The 22,572-nt window shown below is 36.1% G+C and overlaps 1 protein-coding gene across 3 annotated transcripts in view; it reads right to left on the reverse strand.

Annotated features, from left to right (window-relative positions):
- Window positions 1–22,572, reverse strand: part of CEP126 (centrosomal protein 126) — an 84,191-nt gene that overhangs the window by 56,782 nt on the left and 4,837 nt on the right. For 2 of the 3 annotated variants that reach the window (XM_049889881.1, XM_049889882.1), the window contains exons 2-3: window positions 17,548–17,667; window positions 3,748–3,893 (exon numbers count right to left, since the gene is read on the reverse strand). In XM_049889881.1, coding sequence (XP_049745838.1) covers window positions 3,748–3,893; window positions 17,548–17,667 — 266 coding nt within the window. The remainder of the gene's footprint in view (window positions 1–3,747; window positions 3,894–17,547; window positions 17,668–22,572) is intronic. The other variant, XM_049889884.1, reaches the window with a different exon arrangement.

A 22,572-nucleotide genomic window follows, 5' to 3' on the forward strand; every position in this document is an offset into this window, starting at 1 on the left:
TAATATTTTTTACAGGTAGTATATCGATGGCATTGTGTTTGGGTTGGTTTTTTTGTTATATATTCATATGGTTCAGAAATCAAAACTATATAAAAGATATACAATTGGAAGTCTTGCTTTTACTGGTCATTTTGTGTTCTTTTACTGTTTCTTTATGCAAATATGAGAAAAATGAATATATATAGTCTAATTTTTTCCCTTTCTTATAGAGAAGGCAGAGTATTTTTTACACTGTTCTGGACCTTGTTTTTACATTTAACAACACATCCTGGAGATCAGGGGCAGATCCATTTTTTATGAGGTACAAAGCTTATATATGGGGGGCTCATAAGAAAAAAATACAAAATTAGAAGTATAAAATTAAATAGAGGGGCTAAGAGAGTGAGAGATCCTAAAACTTAAGCCTTATTAAAAAAGCCTTATTAGTTTCATGTTAAATCTACTTCTGCTGAGAGCCTTCTGTATCAGTCCATGTAGAGTTTCCCCATCACTATTTTTTTAAAATAGTTTCATAGTATTCCATTTTATGAATATGCATGTAATTTTTTTTGTGAAAACTCTTGACTTTTTGTATCTAAACAGTGCTCATGAGTGGCAACTCCCTTTCTGAGGGATTTAATGTAACTGACTATATTCTTTTTCTTAAAACTATCATATCTTTTGCCTTCTTATACATTATTTGTTTGCTGCCCCTCTCCTGCCTTCTTGATGACCACTTCTCAAAATATAACTTTAGTTTTCCTAGCTCTACCTATAATAAATGCTAGTGTGCATTAAGGTTCCATCTTAGGTTGTATTCTTAATCTGTGGTCTATACCCTTTTGTTTATTTAGCTTATGTTTCCCATGGCTTCATTTATCAACTATATGTCTACTCATTCACTTTTTAAAATAGACTTTATTTTTTTTATAGCAGTTTTAGGTTTAGAGAAAAATTATGCAGAAGTACAGAGTTTTCATATATACTTCTCTCTCCCCTGCAGTTTCTCCTATTATTAGCATCTTCCATTCCTTGGTACATCTGTTACAATTGAACCGATATTTATACATTAACTGGAGTCCATAGTTTACATTAGGGATCACAATTTTTGTTGTACATTCCTATGGGTTTTGACAGTGTATAATGTCACATGTGTACTTACCATTTTGGTTTGATATAGAATAGTTTCACTGCCCTAAAAATGTCCTGTGCTTCCCCTCTCCGTGAACCTGATCTTTTTACTCTCTGTAGTTTTGCCTTTCCAGAATGTCATTATAGCTAGAATTATACAGTATTTAGCTTTTTGGGCTGGTTTCTTTCACTTAGCAGTATACATTTAAAATTCCTAGGTGGCATATCTTCAAGATAGGTGATTCTTTTCTTGGCCTTGTCCAGTCTACTAATGAGCCATCAAAGGGCATTCTTCATTTATGTTAGTGTTTTTGATTTCCTACATTTTCTTTTTTTAAATTTTTTTATTGTGGTAAATATATATATAATAAAACATTTGACATTTCAACAATATTCATGTGCACAGTTCAGTAACATTAATTATGTTCATCACATTGTTCAACAATCACTTTCATCCTTTCCCAAATTATACCATTACTTTTAATGGAAACTCAGTGTCCTGTAAGAATTGAGTCCTCTTTTTTCTCTCTTATATTTCCTTTTGAATGTTTCTTAGAGTTTCAATCTGCTTGCTTAAATAGAACCCATCTATCTGTTCTTGCATGGTGACCACTTTTTCCAGTAGCATTCTTAGCATACTAATCATAAAACCAAGACCCATTGCTGTCGGGGTCAATGCCTACTCATAGCAACCCTATAAGACAGAATAGAACTACCCCATAGGGTTTCCAAGGAGCAGCTGGTGGATTCAAACTAAGTATAGTCATTTTAAACTCCTGGTCTGATAATTCCAACATTTCTGCCATATTTAAGTATGGTGCTGATGTTTGCCCTGTTTCTGTCTTTTCACACTGTATTTTTTTTTTTTTTTGCCTTATAACACGCCTTGTAATTTTTTGTTGAAAGCCAAACATGATGTATTGGATAAGAGTAATCAAGGTTCTTTCAGTTGCAAAGTTCTGTTGATGCTGATATGGTGGTAAAGGGTGTGTTAGGGAAGCATTCTATGGTCCTATGATTAGGTCTCAGTTTTGTAGTTAGCCTGTGACCTTCACAAATGCTTCTCAGCTCCCTGACTCCCCACTCCGTAGGTGAAACAGGAAGGCTAGAGGGTCCTGGAGTTGGGTGTTTCTTTTCCCCATATCCAACTCTAGAGGGGGATGTAGTTGGGTATTTCTCCTTTCTCACACCGAAGGCTAGAAGGGGACTGGAGTTTGGCAATTCTCCTCCTCACATGGAAGGTTAGATGGGCTGAAGCTGGGTATTTCCCCTTGCCCAAGTTGGTCAGGCTCTGATAAAGCCCACATTGGCTAGGCACTGGTAAAGTAGTTTTCCCTGAGGACAGGATTTGGTCAAGGAGAACAGAGCACTATATCAAGATGGTTACTGTATTTTTATGCAAATATCATGCTTTATATGTTTTTTTTTTGCCAACCTCACCCTCCCTCAGTGAGGCATTTTCGTAAGTGTGCAATGCTAATTTTTTTTACATGTTGCAGTAAAAAAATACACGTGTTACTTGCATATAAAAATATGGTACTTTTCCTCTCCCCTTCCCAGAAGCACCAAGGGATTTTTTCCCTGAGAATCACAGTAAAAACGTAGTGGGGCTTCTGGAGGTGAAACTCATGAAAGTGTGGGAGCCCCTCCCAAGGCTGGGCCTCCAGTTTTATCTCTTAAACTAGTTATTCATTGACATTTCATATCAATAAATCCACATTTCTATTCCATATCTTTCTTTTGAGTTTCAGACCAGTACTTCCAATTGCTGATTGGATTTCTCCTTTTAGATGGGCCATGGGGAACAATTAAAACTTAATGGAGAAAAGAAAAAAAAAAAAAAACTTAGTGTTTTTTCTCCCTTATTTGTAACCTTGACTAATATTTCCACCATACACCAAAATAATTTATTTAAAAATAAGTGCTTACAATGTGTGAAGCTCACTGCTAAGTCCTATAGGCAACTGTTCTCTTCCTAGCCTGTCTTTCACCACTCTCAATTAGTAACTGATTATATCTGTTGATTATATCTCTTGAGCTGATTACTTCTTATCTTCATATCCGATACACTTCTTTAATTCAGAACCTTAACAACTCTAAAGGTGCCTACCCTTTTTCTATATGAACTTTGACATCTTTTTGTTAATTGTCTTATTATTTAAGGTATTAAAAAGAGTAGATTTGAAGCCAATGAATCAATCATCAGTATATTTAAATTCTTAATTAATTCTTGGTCCTAGATGGCTGGATTGTATCACTTTGTAGGCTTTCTTTTTGTTTTGTCAGTATCTCAAATTTTAATTTAAACCAAATAGTAAAAAAATTCAGAATGAGTGTGATGCTGTTACTGAAATGAAATGTTAAATTTTCTTTTTTAGTAAACTATTTACTAAATCAATTTTAAAAAGACAAAATATAAACAGTTCCAAAATTTACTAATAGAAGCAACAAAATATTCCCCAAATTAAAGCTAAATCAAATTATTTTTTTCATTTGGTTAAATTCCTATTACTCGAAAGACATACATGCCTATTTAGTTTGAGTTTCTACTTTCTTAATTTATCGTTTTATTATCTACTCAAATCAAATGTGATAACTTTCATTTTTGTTCTCACAGTGTTCTAGAAATTAAGGCACCTGCTCTCTTGCGCTGTGAAAGAGGAATGTGGGCACGTTGGAATCTTTCAGTAACTTCTTCAAACTTCTGTTTTCTTTGCTGAAGTATTTGTTCTCTGAGTTGGTGTTCTCTTTCTTCTTGTTCTTTTCGTTTTTCTTCAAAGGCTCTATATTTAAAATGTAAAGTACATAACAGAATTAGGCAATAAGTTTTAAAAACTTCAACATAGAAATTCTCTTGAAAATCTGGAGATTTAACAATCCCAGACTTTTATTCATACTTGGGTACAAATACTGGCCATAGTCCCTACAACTCCCTCTTTTTCTTATACCTGTTTATTTCATTTATTTCTGATTATACCTAGGCACTTGGGTTTACGTTCTGTACTTTAAACTGTGCTGTCTCAAAAATTAATTTGTCCTTGGGAAATGTGTGAGTGTGTGTGCCTGTGATTCGATAATTACTGGCTGTACATGAAAAAAATTAAAGGGTACGTGTGGTGGAGAAACCTCCAAGGGAACCTATCTAATGGATAACGTTGGGGGCAGGGGGCAAAAACTCTTTGAGGTTTGGAGTGTCACAGGTTACTACACACCATCCTTCTGGAGACCTCCACTCCCTAGAGCATTATTTAAATCTAAATAACATGGATTTAGGGAACTATACTTCTAGGGTATAGGGCTGAGATCTGATGGTCCAACCTGAAGGATGCAGGCGTGTTATGGATTGATTGTGTCCCCCCAAAACGTGTGTCAACTTGGCTAGGCCATGATTCTGAGTATTGTGTTATTGTCCATCATTTTGTGATCTGATGTGATTTTCCTATGTGTTGTAAACCCTACCTCTATGATATTAATGAGGTGGGATTAGCTGTTAATGAGGCAGAACTCAATCTACAAGATTAGGTTGTGTCTTAAATCAATCTCTTTTGAGATATAAAAGGGAGAAGCAAGTGAGAGACATAAAGACCTCATACCATCAAGAAAGTAGTGCCGGAAGCAGAGCACGTCTTTTGGACCCACAGTCTCTGTGCAGAGAAGCTCCTAGACCAAGGGAAGACTGATGACAAGGACCGTCCTCCATCGCTGACAGAGATAGAAAGACTTCCCCTGGAGCTGGCTCCCTTAATTTGGACTCCCGGCCCACTAGACTGTGAGAGAATACGCTTCTGCTTGTTTAAGCCATCCACCTGTGGCGGTTCTTTTATAACAGCACTAGGTCACTAAGACAGAATTTGGTACTGAAGAGTGAGGTGCTGCTCTAACAGATACATAAAATGTGGAAGTGGTTTTAAAACTGAATGGATAGAGGCTGGAAGAGTTTTAAAGTGCCTAGTAGTAAAAGCCTAGATTGCCCTGAAAAGACTGTTGGTGGGATTATGAACATCAAAGACAATTCTGGTGAGAATTCAGAAGGAGATGAGGAGAGCTGTTACGCTGGAGACGGTGCAGACGGCGAGACGCAGCAGCAGCTGACCCATGGAGTGGGAGAGCTGAGTGCCTTCTGGCTGAAGTTTACTGGTGGAGTGGGGTGCCTCCAGGCACTGATTGGTGGAGCTAAAGAACTTTGGAACACTTGCCCCAGCAGGGCAGATGCAGGGGGAGAGGCCTGAAGGCTTAGAGGCCAAGGAACCAGGAAGCAGAAGTTGAAGAGACAAGGAACACAGGAAGCAGAGCTACCCCACTCTCAAAGGATAGGGCCACGACTTCTGGAGTCTCAAAGAGTGGAGTTGCCACTCAGATGGTCAAAAGAATGTTATAGCAGCACTAGATAACTAATACACAGGAGGTAGTGGTGGTGCCACAGGCGGGGAAGAAATTTTTTACTTCCCAAAGTAATCTCCTTTAAGAATCTCACAAAGTTTTTGATATCAAGCATGTGTCCTCAATATTAAGTAATATACAATGCAAATGCAGCTTTAATTTTCTTCTTTCAAACTAATTTCTCCCTCTAAGCCCCTCCTTACAGAGACATTGCAGCGGCACTGTCCGTTAGAAATAAAATGTGAGCTATGTAATTTTAAATTTTCTAATAGTCATATTAAAAGAAGGTAAAAATAATTTAATAATACATTTTATTTAACTGGATATATCAAAAATATCCTTTCAACATGTAATCAGTATAAAACTTATTGATGTATTTTATATATATATATTTTTGTACTAAGTGTCTCAATTTGTCTCTGACTGAGGGTCTTATGCTTTCTTTTAGTCTGTCATGATGTATATGAAGTTGTGGTAGGTTAAGTTGTTAGACTGAAAGTAAGGTAATGCTCCCTGTCTTAAGGTCTACTTTGGCTGATATTAATATAGCCAAACAAGTTTCTTATGCTTATGCTCTATAACCTAACCTAACCCATTGCCGTTGAGTCGATTCCAACTCATAGCGACCCTATAGGACAGAATAGAACTGCCCCCTAGGGTTTCCAAGGAGCACCTAGTAGATCTGAACTGCCAACTTTTAGTTAGCAGCCAAGCTCTTAACCACTGTGCCACCAGGGTTTCCTATGCTTTATAGTAAGTTTTAAAATAAGGTAGTGTGCATCCTCCAATTTTGTTTTTCTTCAAGATTGTTTTACCTGTTCTATGTAACTGTTTTTCCATATAAATAAACCTAACTGAGATTTGAGTAGAATTGAAAGGTCAATTCGTCTGGAAGATATAAAAATCAGGTATGTATCTAATAAAAGTTTATTAAAGGGAAAAAGTGACAAATCCGCAATCATAGTTGTAGATTTTAACACCTCTCTCTTCGTAATTTATAGAACAGCCAGACCAAAAAAATTAATAAGAATACAGAAGATTGGAAAAACACTATCATCATTGACATAATTCATATTTATAGAACAACAATTATTTATACCCAATGACTGTAATGAACATTCTTTTCAAGTATACCATAATAAGTCTTACGTTTGGTCATTAAATAAATGTCAATGAATTTCATAAGATTAAAACTTACAGAATATGTGCTGTGAAATACACCATTTTACAAATACAATTAAATTAGAAATCTGTTAAGATATCTTAAAAAAGCTCCAAGTGGCTGGTAATTGAAGAAACATATTTCTAAATAAGCCATGGGTCAAAGAAGAAATCAAAAAGGAAATAAGAAAACATTTGAACTACATAAAAATGAAAAATACAGCCTATCAAAATTTGTTAAATGCAGTTAAAAGAGTGTTTAGAGGAAAAATTATAATCTTAAATGCTTGTATCAGAAAAGGAAAAAGGTTTAAAGTCAATTATTTTGGTTTCCACTTTAAGAAGCTAGGGAAGAGCAAATTCATCCTAAGGTAAGAAGAAAGGAAAAAAAAAAAAAAAACAAAAACCGACAAGAGAAGAAACCAATGAAATAGTAAATTAAAAGTAGAGATAATTTACAGACAAGAAGATATTAATAAAACTGATAAACTCTTAGCAAGAATGATGGGAAAAAAAGGGCAAACACAAATTATCAATATTATGAGTGAAAGAGAAGATATCATTAGCAATACCACAGACATTAAAAGAATAATAGGAATAGGAGACTATTATAAAACAGAAGGAACCCTGGTAGCACAGTGGTTAAGTGCTCAGCTGCTAACGTAAAAGTCGGTACTTTGAACCTACCAGCTGCTCTGAGGGAGAAAGATGTGGCAGGTAGTCTGCTTCCTCAAAGATTACAGCCTTGGAAACCCTACGGGGCAGTTCTACTCTGTCCTGTAGGGTTGCTATGAGTTGGAATTGACTCAGTGGCAACAGGATTATAAACAACTTTATGTCAATAAATTAAACAATTTAGATAAAATGGACCATTTCTTGAAAGACAAAATTTACCAAAACTGACAGAGAAGAAAAAAAAATTATAAGGAACTCTATATTTACTAATACAATTTAATTTGTAATTAAAAGCTTGACACAATGAAAATCAAGGTTCAGATATTTTACTAGTATTTTCTGTCAAACATTTCAAGGAGAGACAATAATCATATACAAACTTTTTCAGAATACAGAAGTGGCATTTACAATAGCATCACAAAATACAAAACACTTAGGAGTAAATTTATAAAAGACATTGAGGACCTCTACATTGAAAACAAGAAAATGATGCTGGGAAAAATTAAAGAAGTTTAAAAAAAGGAGAGGTATGCCATGTTCATGAATTTCATAAATTGTAAGACTCAATATTGTTATGATATCAGTTCTTCCCATACTGATCTATAGATTCATGACAATTCTACTCAAAACCCAATTAGGTTTATTTATATGGAAAAATAAGTACTTAGAATAGACAAAACAATCTTGAAGATAAACAAAATTGGAGGACACTCACTACCTTATTTCCAAGCTTACTATAAAGCAGTAGTTCTCAGCTGAGGGCAAGTCTCCCCCCCTTTCCCTCAGTGGACATCTAGTAATGTCTAGAGACATTTTTTTTTCAAGTCCCTTCTATCATCTTATTGCCTTTTTTTTTTTTTTTTTAAATTGTACTTTAGATGAAGGTTTACAGAACAAACTAGTTTCTCATCAAACAGTTAATACACACATTGTTCTATGACAGTGGTTAACAATCCCACGACATGTCAACACTCTCCCTTCTCAACCCTGGGTTCCCTAATACCAGTTTTCTTGTTCCCTCCTGCCTTCCAGTCCCTGTCCCAGGGCTGATGAGCCCCTGTAGTCTTGTTTTGTTCCATGGGCCTGTTCAATCTTTGGCTGAAGGGTGAACCTCAGGAGTGACCTCATTACTGAGCTGAAAGGGTGTCCGGGGGCCGCTCTCCCAGGGTTTCTCCAGTCTCTGTCAGGCCAGCAAGTCTGGTCTTTATGTCTGAGTTAGAATTTTGTTCTACATTTTTCTCCGGCTCTGTCCAGGACCCTCTATTGTGATCCCTGTCAGAGCAGTCAGTGGTGGTAGCTGGGTACCATCTTGTTGTACTGGACTCAGTCTGGTGGAGGCTGTGGTAGTTGTGGTCCATTAGTCCTTTGGACTAATCTTTCCCTTGTATCTTTAGTTTTCTTCATTTCTGGAGACATTTTTGATTGCCATGACTGGGAGGTGCTACTGGCATCTAGTGGGTAGAGGCTAGGGATGCTGCTAAACATCCTACAATGTTCAGGATAGAGCCCCCCGTCCCTCAACAAAGAATTACTCACCCAAAAAGTTAATAGTATCGCTGTTTAGAACTACTGCCATAATGCTACAATAATCAAGACAATGTAGTATTGGTATAAGGTTAGACAAACAGACCAATAGAAAAGAAAATGGAGTCCAGATCAGAGATTGAGATGCCTGAAACTGGAATTTGGAGATGGAGGAGTAACTGATAAAAAAAAAAAAAAAAAAGTCCAGGAAATGTCTAAGGGAGTGAGTAGGTGAGATAAGGCACCATTGAATGAAGTTCAAGAAAGTGACAGGACAGTAGGTTGGATGGATGGTGTATGTAGGTATTGAAATTACCAAGAATGGTCACTGAAGTAGTGGTAGGGAGACAAAACAGTGAGGTAGGTGCTAAAACTTTAAAGGAATGACACAGAGAATCTGTAGAGAACTGCAATAAGGAGAGGTAGTGATGAGCAGTATAGTCTGGTAGCAAGTGCTTTAGAAGAACTGGGGGACTTTTAGGGAGAAGGGGGAGCTTTGTGAGAAGCTCTAATGGGACCAAGGATGACTCCTTATTTCTTATTCTATTTATCAAATATTTACTAGTCTTTTCACACTTTCCACAATATCATCTTCTACCTCACTCTCACATCTTTTATCATAGAGACAATAGAAATCATAAGCAAAGAACTTGTTACATACCTAAAAAATTACTTGCATCTGTATTTACCTCATTTTGAGGTTCTAGGGACAGTTTCTAACACAACAGCATATTTTCAATTGCTTAAGTCTTAATATTTTTATGTGTAAGTTTTCCGTGTTTACTTTATTCACAAAGGCTTTGTATATGTGGGTAAGTGTTTATAGATAGACTTTTGTATGTTGGTTTGGGGAATATCATCAGTATGTTGGTTTGGGGAATGAAATAGAAAGGAACTTTGGGGAAAGGCCACTGGCAAAGGAAAATTCATGTCACTACATATAAAATTTAAAATCAGGAAAGGTGTGTGTCAGGGTTGTATCCTTTCAACATACTTATTCAGTCTGTACGCTGAGCAAATAACTTGAGAAGGTGGACTATATGAAGAAGAACACAGCATCAGGATTGGAGGAAGACGCATTAACAACCTGTGATATGCAGATGACACAACCTTGCTTGCTGAAAGGGAAGAGAACGTTGAAGCACTTACTTGAAGATCAAAGACCACAGCCTTCAGTATGGATTACACCTCAACATAAAACAAAAATCCTCACAACTGGACCAATAAGCAACATAATGAATAATGGACAAAATATAGAAGTTGTCAAGGGTTTCATTTTACCTGGAGCCACAGTCAATGCCCATGGAAGCAGCAGTCAAGAAATCAAAGGATGTACTGCATTGGGCAAATCTGCTATAAAAGATCTCTTTAAAGTGTTGAAAAGCAAAGATGTCACTTTGAGGATTAAGGTGTGCCTGACCCAAGCCATGGTATTTTCAGTCACCTCATAAGCATGTAAAAGCTGAACAATGAATATGGAAGACTGAAGAAGAATTGATGCCTTTGAATTATTGTGTTGGTGAAGAATATTCAATATACCATGGACTGCCAGAAGAATGAACAAATCTGTCTTGGAAAAAGTACAGCCAGAATGCTCATTAGAAGCAAGGATGGCAACACTTCATCTCACATACTTTGGATATATTATCAGGCGGGACCAGTTCCTGGAGAAGGACATTATGCTTGGTGGAGAGTCAGCAAAAAAGAGGAAGACCCTTAATGAGATGGATTGACACAGTGGCTGCAACAATGTGCTCAAACATAGCAAAGACTGTTGAGGATGGTGCAGGACCGGGCAGTGTCTCATTCTGTGTACAAAGGATTGCTATGAGTCAGAACCAACTTGATAGCACCTAACAACAACAACAACAAGAACAACATCTAAGGTGACCTGTGAAAAATGGAAAAATAATAATAAACATTCATTAACTGCTAACTATGGGCAGGCATTGTATATGCTAAGAATTACCTCATTTTATGCCATAACAGCTCTCTGACGTATTTTACAGATAAAAAAACTGAATCTTAAAAAGGCTAAGTAATTCATTCAGTGTCACATAACCACAAAGTGAAAGAACTGGAATTCTAAACTAGGCAGTCTGCCCTTGCCTGGTTTGTAACCACCCTATTATATGATGTTGTTGTTAGGTGCCTGTATCTATACCTATACACTAGATAACAGCATTTTTGTAATTTTTCTCTTTTCTGTCAAAGCACCCCCACCCGCAACACCCACACATAACACAAATTTGTCCTCTCATGGAACAATAAGCCTAACTTTATCATAGTATTCATCTCATTAAATTGTAATTATTTATGTATTGTTTATTAGATTCTAAGTGCCCTAAGGACAGCGTCTGTGTCAGCACACAGCGTAGTGCTTGGAAAATGGTAGGCACTCGGTAGATTTGTTGAGTAAGAGAATGAATTACATTTGGTCAGTCTTCCCCCATCAGACTCTAAGTTCATAGAGTGTAAGAATTGAAATTTTAACTTCTGAAATTCCTTGGCTTAACACAAAGCTTTGTACCTGGAAGATGCTTAATAATTGCTGAATGAATGCTTGATCATATTTCAACTTCAAATATGATCAGAACACTTTTGAAAGCATTTATCTATTATTTTGATGGAATGATTTATCTGCTGGGGACATAACAGTAGGTAAAATAAACATGGTCCATATAGTTATTTATAATCTAGTGGGACAAACTAACAAAAACCAAGTCAACAAAGAATTGTTAATTGTCATAAGATGCTATGAAGTTAAGAAACTCTAATATGAGCCAGGGGAACCTAGTTTAGATAAGGTAAACAGGGAATATTTCTCAGGAGACATGGCATTTAAGCCAACATGTTCAGAATAGAGACCAGTCATACAAAGAATGGTGAAAAGAATGCTGTAGGCACAAGAAATAGCATGCAAAGGCCTGGAGGGGTGTGTGTGTGTGTGTGTATGGGGGTGTGTGTGTGTGCGCGCACGCGCGTGGGTGGGGGACCAGAGAAGGGACTTAGCATGTTTGAGAAATTGAGAGGATATCACCAGTTTAACAACGTTTGCCAACGGGGAATGACAGATGTATTTCTGAACCTAAGAGGTGGTATCCTCCTTGTTATAATCAGGAAGTCATTTTGATAGCAAATTATCATCACCGATATTTCATACTGTTCCACATTGGCCCCATTCTCAGGGCTAAAATGCACAGAGAAAAGTACTAATAGTTTCATACGGCACTTGCCAGGACCACAGGAAATAAAGCCTATGTTAGTCTGAATCAAATTGAACCAGGGATGGAATAGAACCAACAAGCAGAAGTTTTCACTCCTGAATTCAATAATAGGCCCCATAAGTCTTAGTAAGCTATTTTAGCAATGGTTAATATGATTTTTCCTTTACTTGTTTAATGACTAGTTACTGAGTTCCTTTTATGCTACTATGTACCAGGCACTCTGGTAAGTCCTGTGGGAACAGAAGGAACTGGTGGTCAAAACTGGTAAGTTCCTCTACCATTGCAGAACTTGGAGTTGGAAAAGTGTGTTGCTGCTTTCCATTAACTCTGGAATTAGCCCCTTTTACAGAGGAAACATAGTCTGCCTGAGCCACTTTTGAAGGGTCTACTTACATGTGCAATTCTGCCCCATGGAACATGGAGAGCACCTTGGTTCAAAGTGTGCCACCTCATCAATTGATGGCCATATGCCAAACTGTTTGTGCTGGTTTCCCAGAACTCAACAGCTATGGGATATCATGTTCTTCCGTTGAAATACTCTTAAATAGTGAACAAATAATCATCATGGCAACAACTTTCTTTAACAATGACACCTAAGCAGTGGTACTGAGAGTACTTGAGGTCATGGAAGACATAGACAGCACTGGAGCACCTGCCTTTTGTGATGCATTTCTTTTTTTCTGGATGGAATCATATTTCAGATTTAGGTAGCTACAACTTTCTATAGATATGATCAAACTTAAGTTTGAAACACAAACACAGCTCAAGATAATTAGAAATTAAAAAAATTGAGAAATAGCCAACAAAGTATCACTTTCAAATAAAAAATACAGGGGAGAAGAAATAGTTTTTAGGAATAGAACATATAACATTTTTAACAAACAATAATCCCAACAGCCTATAAGAAATAAAAGTAAACACAAGACTATACTGTGAGTTTTCATTGCTTGGCAAAGAAACATATGTGTGTCTAAAGTTACTAATCTCATACTTGCCAGGACTGAAAATTAATTGAAATCCCTAAAATCTAGACCTGAATATTTTCCAACTGATTGTTTTTCACTTGACTGAAAAAGAAAACAAATGAAAAGTAAAAAATGACCCAAAAACATTATATGAGGGGAAAATACCCAATCAACAAAGATCTATATTCTGAGTTACCAGAAAGAATTAGCAATATTCACAATACAAAGAAAAAATATAGTAGTACCTCACTTTTCCAAAGGCGGAGGTGTCAGCCAAATAAACATGCCAATAACAATTAACTAAAGTTCATAAATTTTAATCATAAAAGTCTCATAAGTCCTTATGCACAGTCCATATATTATTATTTTTCATTGTTGTTGAAAGTATATCCAAAAAAACATACACCAATCCAAGAATTTCGACATGTACAATTCTGTGGCCCTGATTACATTCTGAGTTGTGTAACCATCCACACCCTCCTTTTCTGAATTATTCCTCCCCCAGTAACAAACTCACTGTCCCCTAAGCTTCCTATCTGACCTTTTGAGTTGCTGCTGTTGATTTGGTCCCCTATAGACAGTTCTTCAAAAAAGCATGATGCTCAAGGCAAACATTCTTTACTAATTAAGCTAACCTATTGTTTTTTTATTGTTTGGTTTAAAGAAGACATCAAAGGATATTTTTGGTTTAAGGTTTAAAGATTATCTCAGGGCAACAGTTTGAGGGGATTCATCTAACTTCAGTGGCTTCAGAATGTCTCAACTCCATGAGAATCTGGAATTCTTTTCTGCATTTTTTCCCTTTTGATCAGGATTATATAGAATCTTTGATCAAAACGTTCAAAAATGGTAGCTGGAACAGCCCATTTATTCTCAGATTTAGTTCTAATATAATTCTCTGTAGAAATCTCAAAAAAGAAAGGTTAGGTTCCACAGACAAGGTCATTATGTAAAAATTGGTATTATGTGAAAATGGAGGATGGCCACATTGGATCCCAAAATGGAGGATGACTACATCATTATATAACTGCCAAATTATGTTATTATGTAACTGCCAAATTACATTATTACATAACTGCCAAAGCACTAAGAATCATGGCCCAGCCATGTTGACACATAACCTTAACCACTATAGCCAGCGTTACTATCGCCTCGCACGCACCACAGCATACACCGCCAGGTGTACGTCATTAATGTGCAAAATAGTAGGATAGCAGATTTTTACTACTGTTGTAAATGTGAATTGTCAGATAACAAGATAGTCGATAATTGAGGAGTAGGTGCACTAACATCAAAAAGAAACAACTTCTGCTTCCGAGATGTCGGAGTAGACACTTTTTGCTATTCCTCCCACTAAGTACAACTAAAAACTCTGGATATTATATATAACACAAACACAAGAAGACTCTAAAAGGTGGAGAGAAGGAGGCAGGCTGGCTAGGGACCTCTGGACCTGAGGAATGACACGGTAAGTTCCCTGGGCTTTCTTTTTGCCTCATATATCCCAAATGTGGAGCAGAAGAAGCTGGCTACCTGAAAATGTTAACATGCTCAGGTCATACACTAAAACTTATGAAAGCCAGAACCTGTATAAGGTGGAAACCTATCAGAGAAGGAAAAGTCAAATATTTTCCACTAAAACAAACGATAGAAAAGTGGTAAGACCACACACTTGTCAAAGCTGGAAAACTTGCGAGACCTAGAAAAATAAGGCAGTCCCATCAAGTATCGGCTCTCACAGGTTTCACTGTAGCTTAGTTTACATTATACTGTTTCAAACTATCTAAAGACTCTCTTTGAACTCTTAAAAACTTACTTAAATTTCTTTTCCTCATGAATTTACGTTAAATTATATTATTCCCATTTTCTAAATGTTAATTGTAGAATGGATTAAACAAATAAATTCTTCTGACATAATGCTGAATCAGTGGTATTCAATAAGCTACGCTTGTTGCGAGAATAACTGTCTGCTTGCGTATTTACCAAATATAGTTTTGAGCAGTAGACTGAAGGGCATATAAGAATTAAGGCCATTTACTTCCTTTATGTTTGTGTGTATACTAAAACTGGAAGAAAGGCCTGGTGATCTACTTCCAAAAACTCAGCCACTGAAAACCACACAGAGCAGATCTATTCTGCACACAAGAGGTTGCCCTGGGTTGGAACTGGCTTGACAATAGCTAATGACAACAACACAAAGCAGCATATTAGGAAGTTACCTGAGGATGTGCTCTGGAAAACTAATGGGGTCAAACAGAAGAAGGGACAACATGGGAGGCAAGAAACTGTAGCTCTAACTCAAAAACACAGTGCCACTTGTGCCTGTTGGAGTGGGAGGATAAAGGGAGGCCTTTGGAGGGAAAGAGGAGGCTTACTGAATAGCTACTGAGAAAGTGGAAAACTTGAGAATATAATAAAAGCACAGAATGCAAGAAAAAAAAAAAAACCTCAACCAAAAATAAATGCAATAAAGTAGTAAATAAGAAGAAAATGAAAACATGCATGATTTTAAGCAATTAACGGAAATAAGAGCACATAGAAGCATTTTACTTTGAGAAGTACTGGGGACACAATACTAAAAATGTCAAAGTATATATGCAAGCCTTCTATTTCACAAAGCAATTCAATTACTGGAAAATATTGACAAACATTAATTTATTAATCAATAAAATAAACTTAATAAGCAAGAATTACTTGTGCCAAACACTGTGATATTTTTACGTATGTTCTCAAATATTCCTCTTCATTACCTTTGCTCTATATAACAAACTCTTGAACTAGATGTTATTAATTCCAATCATAATTGAGAAAAACTGAAGCTGAAAGAGACTATGTAACTTGCTGTAATTCACAAAAACCAAGCTAGGATTTAAACCTAGATCTCTGACTCCAAAGCCCTTCAACATATAATTATTCATCTTTATTTACTGAACACCTATTTTGTGCCTTTCATAGTTCCCTTCAGGAGATAAAAGGTAAGAGTAAAACAAAAACAAATACATGAAAAACAAAAACTAAAAAATAAGTTTCATTAAAGAATTTCAACTACATGAAAACAATGAAAGGGTAATATAAAGAAACATATAACACCAGAAAAAAATACAGGGAAACAATTTTATATTTGCCAAATGGGATTTGTTTGCAACATATGCCAATGATGTAGTTAGTAAACTCTAGGGGTTTTCTGTTCTTCATGTACTAAAGAAATGACAAGGCAGAAAAACCAACAGTAAAAAATGCCAAAATCACTGTCTCAAAATAAAAAAATCTAATAATTAAAAAAATCTTTAAAAATGATAAGCAGTGATTGCGTGGTTTGTATTTCTATTTTATTTTGGGTTCCAGTTTCCATGGAAAGCTTTTTTTCTTTTTCTCACATTTACTCTATTATTAATATTCCTCCCCATTTTTCTGATTGGATGAATGAAGGTAGCACATACAGACAAATAATATTGAAGTGAATAATAAATCAAAATCACAGTGCATTCCATTTGTCATGGATTGAATTGTGTCCCTCCAAAATATGTGTCGACTTGGTTAGACCACGATTCCCAGGATTCTGTGGCTGTCCTTCATTATGTGGTTGTAATTAGGGAGGATTAGGGTGGGATTGTAATAGCACCGTTACCCAGGTCACATCCCTAAAGGGAGTCTCCCTGGGGTGTGGCCTGCACCATCTTTTATCTCTCATGAGATAGAAGGAAAGGGAAGCAAGCAGAGAATGGGGACCTCACACCACCAAGAAAACAGTGCAGGGAGCAGAGAGTGTCCTTTGGACCTGAGGTTCCTGCGCTGGGATGCTGCTCCCAGACCAAGGGAAGATTGATTACAAGGACCTTCCTCTAGAGCCAACAGAGAGAGAAAGCTTTCCCCTGGAGCTGAAGACCTGAATTTGGACTTGTAGCCTACTAGACTGTTAAAGAATAAACTTCTCTTTGTTAAAACCATCCACTTGTGGTATTTCGGTTACAGCAGCACTGGATGATTAAGATACCATTAGAAGCTAAATACCAACTAGCAAGCTTTTAATTCATCATAAAATGCTACAGAAAAAAGATAACACATTTTATATTCATTTTAAGAAGCATATAAACCAAACGTCAATTCCGACTCATAGCGACCCTAAAGGTCAGAGTAGAACTGCCCCATAGAGTTTCCAAGGAGTGTCTGGTGGATCTGAACTGCTGACCTTTTGGTTAGCAGCCATGGCACTTAACCACTATGCCACCAGGGTTTCCAGAAGTATATACGACCTCATAAAAACAGTTCTATGACGCGAAAAGACATTATGGTCACAGTCAGTGAACTAGACAATACACCACCATCCTTGTGCTTTAGGTAAAAAAACAATAATAAAATTTAGAAAGCCACAAGGATCTTAATCAGTATTTTATACATAAAGCATTGTCATTATTTAAGTTCATAAAATGCTACCAAGCAGAGAAATTATTAATTTACAATGTTTTTGAAAATTCTACACTTCTGAACAGAATATGGTTACTTACTTTTTTCTTCGGTTTGACTCCACAAAATATTTACGTGCACGATTTCGACATATTTTTTGTTGCTGCAGTAATATTTGGCGCTCTTCTTCTAAATTTTTCTCTAGATGGATTTTCATATCTCTGATAGTAGCATTAAGGACAATGGTTTATGTCTTTAGTGGATGAGTGTCAGTGCTGATGAATTTAACAGCCGGATACTAATGACGTAATGATGTTTTGTGGAATAATTATTTATATGTTCGCACATGATTGGCAGAGGCTTTATGTAAAAAATTGTGATTTGATATTAGAGCTCCAGACATATCTCACCTTTCCCTAGAAAAAAACTACTTTTCATAAGCCATGAGCTCAGATAAAGAGACTGCATATCTTTTCATTCATCATATAGATACTTGAATACTTAACTAGCAAGATACCATCTTAGGCATGTACATAGGAAAAGGAAAGGTTATATATTAGTAGTAGAAAGCAGATGAATTAAACACTTCAATGGATTCTGTGAATCAACATTATGAAAGCTATATTCAATAAATAGCAATATAACTGGAACGATTGGGAAAATAGTTATTTACAAAGTTAATGATTTATTTATCGGTTCCAAAAAGAACAACAGGAAAACCATGCATAGTAATCTGTTTATCCAGAAAGCTGCCAAAGAAAATGAACATTTTGGTTATCCTAGTCATCCATTTGTTTGAAATTATATAAAATTTAGCTTTCTTTAAATACAATATATGGATGTGCTTAATTGATTTTCCAGTTTCATGTAGTTAAGTTTCAACTGTCATTACTAAATAACTATCAATTTTATCACAATATTTGTTTTTAATTTTAAAAAATGGTCATCTTGCATATCAGTTATCACTTTATCAGTATTCAGAGCCTCATCATTAGGCGTAGACATATAAGATATTGCACTGAAGTTACAGACTGTAGGACACACCTAGTTCCCTTTTGAGAATAAACAGCCTATTTTTTTTTTTAAATTTTTTTCCATAAAGTAGAGGCTCAAAATCCTCTTTAAGAGACTGAATCAAGCTTTTTTTTATATGCCATAAATTGATTAATCGTGGTAATACAGGATACAAGCAATACACTGACCAAAAAATTATGCTATACATAATTTGTTAATTCAAAATGTGTTCATTTCAGGATTCTACAACGCTTCTGAAGGAGCCCTGGTGACACAATGATTAAGTGCTCAGCTGCCAACCGAAGGCTGGCAAGAAGGTTGGCCGTTAGAACCCATGAGCCGCTCCAGGATAAAAGACCTGGCAATTTGCTCCCATTAAGATTACAGCCTAGAAAACCCTATGGGACAGTTCTACTCTGTCACATGGGGTCACTGTGGGTCAGAATCTCCTCAACAGCACACACCACCACCACCACCACAGTGGTTCAGTGTAAATATTATATGTGTTAAAACATACAATTGACTGTATTGTATGTTTTAATACAATCAATTTACTTAAACTTTATGGTTGTTAGAACCTTTGCTAAGGGGGGATATTCTTTTTCAGTTACATTGCTATTTAACCACCTTTATGCCATTAGCCATAATTCATTTCACCTTGGATTTATTATGTAATTTGGCACCACCTCAACACAAACGTACCCACACATATTCAAACACATGATATTTTTACTTAGAGGTTTTTATTTTTTTTTCCTTTTGGAGGATTTATAAAAATTAAGCAAAAAGGGAAGGAAACCTGATTCTTTGCCAGCACAGAAACAGCTCAAGATTTATCTTGTTCTTCCTTAACAGAGGACTTTATTAGTAGAAGCCAGACTTGAAAAAGATGGCCAGCAACTGAAAGTCATAACATGGCAGTGGAGGAAAGGGAAGCTTTTTCCAGGGTACACAGGGGCAGCATTGTGTGTGTGTGTGTGTGCGTGCGTGTAGGGAAGGTGAGGGCAAGAAGGCGAGTCGCTTCACCTCAGGTGCGAAGCATGCAGGACAAAAAGTGCCTTAGGGAGATATAATTCTGTTCAATGCATCTGAAAAATCACAAATGTAACGTTTGTAATGTTTTGTCAACTATATGTTCTCGAATTTAATCAAAGTTACCTGTAAAAAAAAATATATGTATATATAATTTTTACCAGCTGAGTTATAAAGAATGCTGCATATTTTCGAAATATGTATTCAAGTTAAAATATTAAATGGCTGCTTAAATTTTTGTTTTTTTATACAGCTATACTGTAAAAGGAAGGTATTTCCATAAGAATCACTGTAAAAGACTTATTCAAAGGAAGGTACTTTTTATACACTTAACATCCTAAACTCCCCAAAATACTGTGGGTTGTAGGATTGGGTAAGTATCACATAATAACTAAAACCACAGCCCAAGCTACCCCACCTCCTCTGCACCTCTCCTTCTCCCAATTTAGTCCTGCAATTGTTGTACATTTATGTTGTTTTAAATATGTTATCATCACAAATAACTATGTATCATACAGCCTCTTTTCTTGTCTAATCTACTTTTTAAAAACTTTTTAAAGCATACCTTAATTCTATTCCTCCTCTATAACGTCTGCTACTGCCTTGTTTCAAACCTCTCACTTTCTTTCCTGGACTACCTCAGTAGTCTTCCAGCTCTTCTCCGAACTCAAACTTGCTGTCCTCCATTTGAACCTCCACAAATCCAGACAACCTTTCTTAAATGTAAATCTGATTGTTTCCCACTCTTCTCCTCCAAAAACTCCCTTCACCTTCATGATCAATTCCAAATTTCTTGGCCTAGTACATAAAGCATTCTATAATCCGGTTTGTTTTTCAGCTTCATTTCTCAATATTCCCCTAGATAAATTCTAACCTCCAACCACATGACTTGATAACATCTTCATGAGTATATCTGTGTGTCTCCTCTACATTTCTGTAACTCCAATGCTTAGCATGATGTTTACAATGTAGAAATGGCTTAAAAGTTTGCTGAATGATATCCTTGGAGAAAATTCTCGGAAGTACATATATTAAAGGTATATGCATTTTTATGGCTTCGAGTGCATTAGAGACAAATTGATTTCTAAAGTGGTTATACAAATTTACATGCCATTGAAAATGTATGTATTCCTTGCTCATGGACTGGAAGACTTAATGGTGTGAAAATGTCAATACTACCCAAAGTGATCTATAGATACCATGCAATCCCAATCCAAATTCCAAAAACATTCTTTACTGAAATGGAAAAACTAATCACCAACTTTATATGGAAAGCCAAAGCATTACGGAAGAGAACAAACTAGGTTTCATGCTCCCTGATCTCACAACATACCATACAGCCACAGTATCAAAACAGCCTGGTACTGGTTCAATGACAGACACACAGACCAGTAGAACAGAATAAAGAACCCAGAAAAAAATCCATCAATCTATGGGCAACTGATTTTTGATACGGGGTCAAAGTTCACTCAATGGGGAAGAAACTGTCGCTTTAATAAATAGTGCTGGCAAAATTGGATATCCACATAGAGAAAAATTAAACAGGACCCATACCTCACATCAGACTCAAAAACTAACTCAAAATGAATCAAAAACCTAAATGTTAAAGCTAAAACTATAAAGTTCTTGGAAGAAAACACAGGGACAAAACTATAGGGCCTAATTTAAAACAAAACATAACTTAATGCATGAACAGCAGAAGTCAAATTAGATAACTGGGCCTCCTAAAAATTAAATATTTGTGCTCATCAAAAGAGTGAAAAAGACAACTTACTTTTTTTTTTTACAGACTGGGGAAAAAAACCTTTGAGAATGACATATCTGATAAGGGTCTAATCTCTAAAAAATATAGAAAACTTTAACAATTCAAAGACAAAAACACAAACAATCCAATTTAAAAATGGGCAGAGGACATAAATGGACATTTCACAGGAGGACATTCAAGTGGCCAACAGATACATGAGAAAATGCTCACGATCATTAGCCATAAGAGAGATGCAAATCAAAACTACAATGAGATACCATCTCACCCCTGCAAAAATGGCACTGATTAAACAAAACAAAACAAAACAAAAGCTGATAAGGTTGCAGGGATATTCAAACCCTTATCCACTGCTGGTGGGATTGTAAAATGGTACAACCACTATGGAAAATGGTATGGCAGTTTCTTAAAAAAATAGAAATAGAACTAGAACTACCTTATGATACAGCACTCCCACTGCTAGGTAAATACTAAAGTCACAATCAGACATATGCACACTTACGTTCATTGCAGCACTATTCACAGTAGCAAAAAGATGGAAACAACCTAAGTGCCTGTCAACGGATGAATGAATAAACGAAATGTGGTACATACATACAATGGAATACTATGCAGCCATAAAGAATAATGATGAGTTCTGAAAATATAACATGGATGAAACTGGAGGAAATTATGCTGAGTGAAATAAGTTAATCACAAAAGGACAAATATTGTATGATCTCACTATTATAACAAGACAAGAGTAGGTATACATACTGAAACCAATGCTCACTGGTAGTACCAGGGATAGGAGTAGGGAGAAGCATTCACTCTCTAGATAGGAGACACTTGTTATTTTTGGGTACAGGAAATATAACACCAAATGTGGGTGAAGTATACACAGTTTGACCAAAGTAAATGATGTCACTAAGAAGTATGCCAGAAAAAAGGACATTTTTTGATAAACGCTAGGATATATACAACTTTGCAACAACAGCTAAATAATAGGAGTATGGATACATGTGTATGTATGTATGCATACAAGTGTATAGGTATGTATATATGTGTATATAGGTGGGGTATGTAGATGTATCTATATGCAGGTGTATATACAAGGGTATGCATCCCTATATATTCATATATACAATAAAGCACATAGGGGACACAAATACTGTCTTAGTCATCTAGGGCTGCTATAACAGAAATACCGTAAGTGGATGGCTTTAACATAGAGAAATTTATTCTCTCACAGTCTAGGAGGCTAGAAGTCCGAAATCAGGGCACCAACTCCAGAGGAAAGCCCTCTCTGTTGGTTCTGGAGGAAGGTCCTTGTGAACAA

Source organism: Elephas maximus, chromosome 7 (genome assembly GCF_024166365.1).
Source record: "Elephas maximus indicus isolate mEleMax1 chromosome 7, mEleMax1 primary haplotype, whole genome shotgun sequence".
NCBI lineage: Eukaryota > Metazoa > Chordata > Mammalia > Proboscidea > Elephantidae > Elephas > Elephas maximus.